The 9,823-nt window shown below is 41.1% G+C and overlaps 1 protein-coding gene across 3 annotated transcripts; it reads left to right on the top strand.

The window, feature by feature from the left end:
* The first annotated feature begins 589 nt into the window (after positions 1 to 589).
* On the top strand, positions 590 to 9,399 carry GGCT (gamma-glutamylcyclotransferase). Of its 3 annotated transcripts, none has more exons than XM_060020678.1 (5): positions 590 to 734; positions 1,343 to 1,514; positions 5,473 to 5,618; positions 6,558 to 6,693; positions 7,819 to 9,399. In XM_060020678.1, the coding sequence occupies exons 2-5, from the start codon at positions 1,374 to 1,376 to the stop codon at positions 7,960 to 7,962; spliced, it is 567 nt and encodes a 188-aa protein (XP_059876661.1). In that variant the 5' UTR covers positions 590 to 734; positions 1,343 to 1,373; the 3' UTR covers positions 7,963 to 9,399. The 3 variants fall into 3 exon arrangements, with proteins under 3 accessions (XP_059876661.1, XP_059876662.1, XP_059876660.1); XM_060020679.1 differs by lacking the exon at positions 590 to 734 and adding an exon at positions 862 to 946; XM_060020677.1 differs by lacking the exon at positions 590 to 734 and having other exon boundaries at positions 1,172 to 1,514.
* The last annotated feature ends 424 nt before the right edge of the window (positions 9,400 to 9,823 follow it).

Here is a 9,823-nt window from a genome sequence, read left to right as displayed (position 1 = left end):
TGTCCATCGACAGATGAATGGATAAAGAAGATGTGGCATATATATACAATGGACTATTACTCAGATATAACAAGAAACGAAATTGAGTTATTTGTGGTGAGGTGGATGGACCTAGAGACTGTCATACAGAGTAAAGTAAGTCAGAAAGAGAAAAACAAATACTGTATGCTAACACATATATATGGAATCTAAAAATGGTCTGAAGAACCTAGGGGCAGGACCGGAATAAAGACACAGACATAGAGAATAGACTTGAGGACACGGGGAGGGGGAAGGGTAAGCTGGGACGAAGTGAGGGAGTGGCATGGACATATATACACTACTAAATGTAAAATAGATAGCTAGTGGGAAGCAGCCGCATAGCACAGGGAGATCAGCTGGGTGCTTTGTGACCACTTACAGGGGTGGGATAGGGAGGGTGGGAGGGAGGGATATGTAAGAGGGAGGAGATATGGGGATATATGTACACGTATAGCTGATTCACTTTGTTATACAGCAGCAATTAACACAACGTTGTAAAGCAATTATACTCCAATAAAGATGTTTAAAAAGAAAACCAAAAAAAAAAAAAAAAAAAAAAAAAAGGAGGAACCAGAGACGAGAAGTGCCGGAGGTTAGGCTTCCAAGTAAACAGCAAGCGTCGTGATTTGAACGCTGCACGCTACTTCCACCAGGGAAGGGAGCCCCTGACACTCAGAGGAGCTTTTCCAGGAAGCCAAGCGTCCTTAGAAAAGGTATCAGGGAGGTGATCAGGGCTAGGGGTGCGGGTACCAGCGTGTGGGGGTGAATATACGTCCCGACTCCAAAAGCAGAGAGCGGGACAGGGACGACCTGCTGGGTTATGGACCGTGGGGGGCATGGCCAGAGCTGCTGTTTCATCTTAAACGGACCAAAAATTCCCTAAAGAGCACACACTGCCAGTGAACCACGCAGGAGCCACCCAAAGGTAAGAAAACCCGGCCAGAATCGGCGAGCTACGACCCACAAATGGGGGACCTGACCCGTCCCCGCGAAGAGGGAGCCAATCAGAGGGAGCCTTGAACACGGGGGCGGGACAACAGAGGAGCGGGTCCAATGTGGAATCAGCCCTGGGTCGCCTCAGGGCAGAGTATTGCAAAGTCCAAGCAGCGAGCGGAGAGGAGGCGGTGGGCTGGCCAATCAGAGGGAGCAACTCACAGCGTTGGGTACTGGCAGCCATTCAGAAGAGTGGTCGCAGATGACTCGCCCGGGCCCCGCTTCCCGCCTTTCCCCTAAGCTCTAAGGCTGCGCGGCGCCGCGCTTCCTGGGCTGGGGTCGTCGGCCACCGCGCTATGCTCGTCCTCGCCTCACTCTCCTGCTACAGATCCCTGGTCCGTGCAGGCGTCCGGTGGGACATGGCGAACTCAGGCGGCGAGGACCTCCGGAGCCAGGAAGGGGAGAATTTTCTCTACTTCGCCTATGGCAGCAACCTGCTGACGGAGCGGATCCACCTCCGAAACCCCTCGGCCGTGTTCTGCAGCGTGGCCCGCCTGCAGGTCAGTGCTCTCCTCCCGGCCCCTGCGATGGCCTCTGCCCCCCTCTGCAGACGCGGGAGCCAGGATTTCGAGAACTCGCTTTCTCTTCGCCGCTTGTTGGCAGCACTGGGCCGGGAATGCAGCTCTTTCTGCTCAAAGTACATCAGGGTTCCTTGCACGACCCCGGGCCGGTCGCTCTCGCCCTCAGCCCTGTGCTTGACCCCTGCTGAGCTGTGCTACTCTGGCACCTGTGCCTCCCAGGCTACCCTGAGGTCTCTCTCCTGGCGTTCTCACGAGCTGCGCGTTCTGCCCAGATCCCAGCGCCTCTCCCTTGGCCACTGATTTAGGGGCATCATCACAGAATCCATTCGGTTGGTCCCTCTGAGAAGCCTTCTCTGACCCAAGTCAGGGAATCAGTTGCTTTCTGTTCTGTACCCCACTTTGCTCCAGGACTTGTCACCTGGTTTTGTAAAAATCCATTTACCCGCCTTTTGCTCCCGATCTGAGAGGTCCTGAAAGCTGGAGCCGTTTCTTATTCACAGTAAGGGCCGTGCTCAGTTAAATCAAGTGGCTGGATGAACCTTCGCTTGCCTTGGTAAGAATCATTGCTCTTAGTACAGTCCATTTATTCATTTAGTGCGTATTCTTCCAGCACTTACCTGGAGATACAAAGATGATTGAGTAAAGCTGGCTGCTTTCAGGACCTCCCAGTCTATAGGAGAGACACTCGAACAAGTTATGTACAAAGCCTTTTGACATTGTTGAACCAAACAAACATGGTCTCTGCTATCGTTGTCAGGGTTCTTAGTAGCAAGCAACAGAAGTGGCTGATTCAAGCAGAAAAAGAATGTGTTGAAAGGCCGTTTGAAGAGCTCACAGAATGACCAGGAAGGTAGGACCACAAAGCTGACAAAACAAGCAGGCATAAAAGGGAAGCTCTAAAACAGCCAGTATCACACCAACAGAACCAGCCCAGGGGGCCACTGTTGCATCGCCGCTAAGCTTGGTAAACATGGACGTTGCATTGTGCATCACCTGCGCTGGACCCTGCCTGCTACTGTCACTACATCTCCAAGTTCCTGAAACCCAAATCTGGTTGCCACCACCAAGGTGGACTTTTTTGCTGCCCTGGGTCACTAGTTTCTAATTCAAAGCCCTAGGTGGGTGTCCTGATTGGCTAAGTCTTGGCCACGTGCCCATGCCCTGACTTCAAGAAAAGCTGGGAGAACCAACTTCTGGCATTTGAAACTTCAAAAATGGGAGTCAGGCTCTGAACACTGTCTGCCCCCAAACTCATAAGGCAGGGAATTCCCCAAACGTGGGAAAGAAGTTCAGATGGTTTATAATTGGAATGCAGCAAAGAGCTATCAAGCAAATGATTATTCCGTCACAGGTATGGTCAGTCTTAAAAGGAGATATATTATACCTTACTCTCTGTTTTGTTCTGAACTTAAAACTGCTCTAAAAAAAAGTGAAATCTTTTTTTTTTTTTAAAGGATCCATTCAAGGTGCTATGGAAGTGTATGACTTGGGGACCTGACCTAACCGGGATGCTCAGTAAAGCCATTCCTGAAAATGTGACTTTTAAACTGAGACGTGAATGACTGGGGAGGGGGGAAGCAAACAGATAGAATGAACATCAGGGACCAAAGACCTCAGGAAAGAAAAAAGCTGGACCTTCCAGCTAGTGTGGCTGGAATCTAGTGTGTGAGGAGAGGGTGTAGCATGAAGACTAGAGAGGTCGGGAAGGGCCACATTTTACAGGACCACAGAGGCCAGAGAAGGCTTGGGTCTTTATCTTGAGACCAATGAGAGGACCTCTGCCAAATTTAAGCAAATGAAACATCAGATTTACATCTTTGAAGCTGGTTCTGGTTGCTATGGAAAATGGATTGGAAGCAGTGGATGTAGGGAGCCCCGTTAGGAAGCTTTTGCAGCAGTCCATGCTAAAGATAATGGTACCCTGCAGTGGTAGCAGTGGAGGGTAGCTGGGTTTGGGAGATATTTAGGAGTGAGTACTGTTAGGCCTTGGTGATTGATTGTGAAAGGAAGAGGAGATAATGGGGATGACTAAGGTTTTTGACGCAACAGAGTAGATGACGGTGATGTTTGTGAAAAGAAGAGGAGAATTAGTTTGGGAGGGAAAATCAAGCTCAGTTTGGACATGTATTTGGCCCTTAAACAATGCCGGGATTAGTGGTGCCGACCCTTCACCCAGCCGAAAATCAGAACTGCCATCTCTACCTCAAAAACAAAGGAATTGATACATGACTCACCCAAGGGCAGGAAGCTGAAAAAGTTTGGATAGAATCAGGACTCAGACCCTAGTTCTTTCGATGCCACATATTCTCTATTTTAATCTCTACTCGAATTTTTCCCCATACTTAGTTAATTTGATGATATGTAAAAGGAAAATATAGATGCTATATTTATTGAAAAAAATTCACGTGTACGTGGACCTGTGTAGTTCAAACCCGTGTTATTCAAGGGTCAGCAGTACTGAGTTTGAGATGCTCGTTGTATATCCAAGTGAGCAGAAAAATACTAGTGAACATTCATTAAATACTCACTATATTCTAAGCACTTTTGAAGCTCAGAGGAGAGATCTGAGCTGGATTAGAAGACGACTGGAATATTGGATGGTATTTGAAGCCATTGGAGGGGATGAGAGTGTCCTGAGCAAATTGCTGAACAGAGAAAAGGGCCTAAACTGAGCCCTCAGAAACTCCCAACATTTAAAGACCAGGTAGTGGAGAAGGAGTTGGCAAAGGGGATTGAGGAGATCAAGGAACAGCCTAAAAGAAAGGAGACAGATCAAGACCTGGTGGTTAATGATGTCAGAAGCAGCTGAGAAGTAGAGCAAGACAAGGAATGAAAATTGTCTATTGGATTTGACAATAGACAACCAGTTCCTAGTGTGGTTGTAACTTTTATCAGATCCCCTGATGTCCTGTCAGGCATACCTGGTCCTAGAACATCCAGTATACCAATTGAAGGTACGGGTCACTCAAACCGACCTTTTTTGTGAAATTCTGACAGGTTTTTAAGAAAATAAAGGTGACAGAGATAAAATATAAACCTTAGATTTATTATCTAGTCTAACCCTTTTTTTTTTTTTTTTTAATCATTAAGGAAGCTAAGCTCTGGAAAGATGGAAAGAAATCTTCTTAGACCAAACAGCCAAGTAAGGGTTTTTAATCTTCCTGGCTGTGTCCTTTGATTACTCATCTCTGTGAGGGAGGAAACTAAACTCGAAACCTTGACTCCATTACTTATTAGTTGTGAGACCTTAGGCAAGTTGCTTAATCTTTTTAAGCCACAGTTTTTCTTTCTGTTAAATGGGTATAAAAAGTTGTTGACAGGATTTTTAAAAAGTCCATATAAAGCTCATAGCACAGTGTATAGAACCCAGTAATTTTCCAGTAAGGGTTAGCTGCTCTTATCATTATTATAGATATGTTAATACAATCCAGGAATATTAAATTTATAAGTGTACAGATCACCCTCAAATGCCAGCTCCCTTAGGACAAAAAAAATAATGCTAATAGGATACACTTACATACATAAAAGTGGGAAGAATGTTATAACCCTTAGGTAGCCATCACCCAGCTTCAACAATTATGTACACTATGATTGTCTCTAAGTTAAAATCTATGTAAGTGGGCTGGGAAGTAGTTTTCAAAAATAAAGATAGCTGTGTTAAGGCCTCAGGATTATGCGATTTATTTTCCCTTTTAAGCCTCTTGTTTATGGTAAGATACGTGTACATATTCAGTATACAGTTCATTTTTAAAGAAAAATATGAAAAATTATAGTCCTTGAGATCTGGGTCCTTGGTTGTTTATCTTTGTATTTTTAACAGAAGGAACTCAAAGTTTGTTTTAGTTGCATGGAGTTCAAGGTAAATCTTTTTTTATTTTGAAGAAGGAAATTTTGGTTCACGTGGATACTGATCATATCACTTTGGTTTCCTTTGTAGGATTTTAAGCTTGACTTTGGCAATCCCCAAGGCAAAACTAGTGAAACTTGGCATGGAGGTATAGCCACCATTTTTGAAAGTCCTGGCGATGAAGTATGGGGAGTAGTATGGAAAATGAACAAAAGCAATTTAAGTTCTCTAGATAAGTAGGTGACTTCTAATTAAAAGTTAAATAATTACTAATTTAGAAAGTGGATCATATGCAAGGATGTGTATATATGTGTTGGTTTTTCAAAACCATATACTACGGACATATTCTTTATACTTTAGAGTTAACCTAAAAGGTATAATGTTCATTCCTAAAAAGAAAAGCCTAGAAGGGTCACACTCTCTGATTGAGATTTGAGGAGACATTTGTAATCTCTTCTATAATTGATGGAAGTCCTTATTTTCATTCTATTTGTTTTTTAATAAAAATATCTTTGTAGTTTCATATTGTGAGAAGGCATGAAGATTTTTGTAATTGTTATATACTTTTATTGATTTCAAAAGCTCAGTTTTTATTAGTTTTTAAAAAATAATTCTTTAAGGTGGCAGTTGAATCAGTAAAAACAGTAATAATCATTTGTAAAAACTTCAAAACATATTAGAAATGCTTTGATGCGCTTTATAAATAGAACTCAAGAGTTGTGTGGCAGAGCATTTAATGCAAAGAAAGTGGCAGAGAAGAGTAGGATTTGAGAAGAGCAGACAATCATCTGACATGCTTAATACTTTACTTCACTTGCAAACAGGAATGAGCCATCCTCTCTACTTTTCTCTGGGTGGATATTCTCTTGCTGTCAGCACACAGTCGTTTTTGTAGCCTAGAGAGCAATGTTTCAGTGTTACAAAGCTTGAAATAACTACACTGAAGCATGTTTTTAGATAGGCTAAATATAGAGGTCTATTAGAAGCATACCCAGTAATAGTAAGTCTCCAGCTTTCTAACTGAAAGGCTAAACTTCCTTCTGATGTGGTGATACTTCTGCTCTATCCCAAAATATACAGGGAGCAAGTACATCCATAAATAGTTAAAATTTTTAATCTGGTAAACTAACTTGGCTAAGTCAAGTATGATTAAAATTTGACTGTTCTGATTTCAGGCAAGAAGGGGTTAAAAGTGGAATGTATGTCCCAATAGAAGTTAATGTTTCTACTCAAGAAGGAAAAGAAATAACCTGTCGAAGTTATCAGATGACAAATTATGAGCGTGTTCCCCCATCACCCCAGTATAAAAAGGTATCCTTTTAACTAACTACTTACAAAGACTTTTGGTGATTCCTTGTTAATTTTCACTGAGCTAAACTAAAGAATATCTTGTTTTTAAAAGGTTTTGTGTGTTTTAAATTCTACATGTACAATTCATTTTAATCAAAATGTTTTTTAATACAAAAATGATATTTATTTACCGAATAACTAAATGTTCAGATTTATTTATAATGATAGAAATATGTCCCTAAAACTTCATTTATTAGAAAAAAAGCTTGTAGAAATGTATTTGAGTCATAATTCTAGACATGTTTTTTACTTTTTTAAAGTAAAAAATAGCATGTATGTGTGTATTTTTTGTAGAGTTATTCTATACCCATGCTTTTATAATCATTTTTTTCTTCCTCCATAAAACAGTATTTCATGAACACCAAGATTCATTTTTGTAGGTAAAAAATATATTTCCTACTGCTGAAATGTTTTCCATTTCCAGATGGAGGGAAAAATAAGTCACACTGCTTTTCAGAATCAGGGATACCACTCCCTCAAGCACCAGAAAAGAATTCAGGATAGAGAGTCCAACATCCCTTTTCAGAAACCCAAACTTAGGTACCTGTTGGCAGGCCCAGTCAGGACATGATACCTGGAGAGGGTGACCCAGTTCCTGGGCCTAATCTGGAATTTTCTAGAAGGACCCTAGAGGAATTAAGCCTGGTATGGATCTGGGAAGTACCACTGGACACACTTGCTATTTATTCCCTCACGTCTAATTCAGAGGTAGAGTAGACTCCAGGATTCAACTACAACTGCTACCTGTAAACTGGAAATTTTTTTGGAGAATGGTGTTTGTTTCTTAAAAAATCATGCAAATTCTGTACAATAAGTTTTTCTCTTAATATAAAAACATTTTAAATCATATTACTGAGTACAATTGCTCTTCCGTAAGGGTGGATCTTGTGGCTTTGAAAACTCCCTGCACTTTCATGCTCATTGTGAGAGGAATGACTGTCCCTCCATTTTGTTCTAGAATTGTTTATTCCAGAGTTATCGGAAAGCTAATATTTCATACTTTGATACTACAAATAAAGCTGTGGTGTACTAAATTAAATTATGTTCCTAACTAAAGGGTTTTTTGTTTATTTTAACCATTTCTAGGTGATTTGCCTGGGTGCAAAAGAGAATGGTTTGCCACCGGACTATCAAAAGAAGTTAAACGCAATAGAACCAAATGACTACAAAGGAAAGGTCTCAGAAGAAATTGAAGACATTATCAAAAAGGGGGAAGCAAAAACTCATTAGAACCTAATAGAATACGTCTACAGATATTTTCTCTATATGCTAATACATTTTTAACATTTAGAACGGGAATCTGGGATATCTCTCTGTTTAATATATTTTCAACAGTGTTCTGAAGGGGTATCTCACTTGGGTGATTCCTTGTTTTCAGGCTATAAAAAGGCCAGGATAGGAGTTAGACAATTGAAAAGGGGGCCTTGCGGCATTGGAATGCATGACAAGTAGATGTGAGTATTCCTTCTGTGAACCCTTAAAGTTATTTTATTGAGTTGATCTGAAGTGTATTTTTGCTCTGTGATAAAGGGTAGATTTGCAACTTAAGGATGGTGCTGGTAAATCACTCTGCTCTGGGATTTTTTCTTAGCTTACTAAGAGCAAGCAAACTGCAGAAGCAATTGATTATAACAACTTCAAAATTTAAAAGATGGCATACTGTTCTTAGAGGAATAAATGTATTTATGGTTTCACCTATAGTCCCTACTAAAATACTACATTTCATTTTGTTAGAGAGACTCACATCATCACACATACTGGATCTGGTCTTGGTCTATAGCCAATCTATACTAAAGGGTAACTGCACAGACTCTGGAACCAGACAGCCGAGGATCGACTGTCAGTTCCAGCACTTTCTAGCTGGGAAACTTTGGATTATATGACTGTGCCTCAGCTTCCTTGCCTGCAGACTGAGGACAGCCCAAATTTCTATGTCTTAGGATTGTTTTGAGGAGTGTATATATATATATATATAAGCTTAGAACAGAGCCTGGCATATAATAAGTATTAGCAATCATTATTGTTCTTACTGAAGAATTAAGTTTGTACAGAGCTATCCTTGGAACAAGATTTTAAAGTAGAAGGGTCACGATTATGAGGGAAATGTGTTTCCTGGAAACTGAAATTTGATTCTTGGCTTACCAAGAAATGGTCACCTTCTTAAATTTACTTACTGAATAAGTGGAAGAAAGACGAGTCATGAATAAAACAACACTGGTTATCAAAAATTCTCTTATGTCTCTGTGGAATGCAGTGAGCTGGACCTTCCAAACAGGTTATTAGAATGAGAGGGAACAAGCCACAGCAGCATAAAACAAAGATTTGGTTTTTACTCTTGGGAAGAAGGACCAAAGGACTTTTCAGCTACAGCTGCAATTCTGTCGTGAGGCTGAGCCATAGACTACAGGTTTGACCATGTTTCATAGCTGTTACACCTCACTGTTTTCAAGTATACCCTCCAGTATTCCAGTTTTCGATAGTTGTTAACTCCTCCCCAAAAGACCAAGTTTGTCTGTGACCCAGAACACAGTTATGGTAATATAGTAAGCAAGGCTCAGTTGTGCTGTAGGTACTAAAAATTGCATATTATTCTAAAATCTGTCTCTCCTACCTAAAATGACAGCTTTCATTAAGGAATTTAAAACATTAACAATAAAATCTTCATGTCTGGCCTTTTAACAAAAATCTGTTAATCATGACTATTTTTTCCAGTTGTGTTCCAGGTAGTACTAGCAAATGTCATATGTAAGGAATTTCCATTTCTACCAGTGATTTTGGCCCTCTAACCACAATACAGCCAGCTCCTGGATATACTATAGCAAACATAGTTTTTGAAAAGCATTTCTGGGCTTGAAAGAAAATAAGGAAAATCTTGAAGTTGTACCAGCCCCTCTCCCACAAAAAGAAAGAAGATAAAGTGAGCTGAAAGGCTAGACAGTAATGGTAAACAAATGGCCCAGATATCCTTGCCAAAAATAGCCCCAGAATTAGATGACTCACCCTTGCAGGACAGGAAAACTGTACCTGAGAATTCTGTATGAAACCAGGACCCTTGAAGAGAACTAAAACAGTCCCCATTTAGTAAGCCTGG

Source organism: Delphinus delphis, chromosome 9, assembly GCF_949987515.2.
Source record: "Delphinus delphis chromosome 9, mDelDel1.2, whole genome shotgun sequence".
Lineage (NCBI taxonomy): Eukaryota > Metazoa > Chordata > Mammalia > Artiodactyla > Delphinidae > Delphinus > Delphinus delphis.
This window is presented reverse-complemented; position numbering and strand designations above follow the sequence as displayed.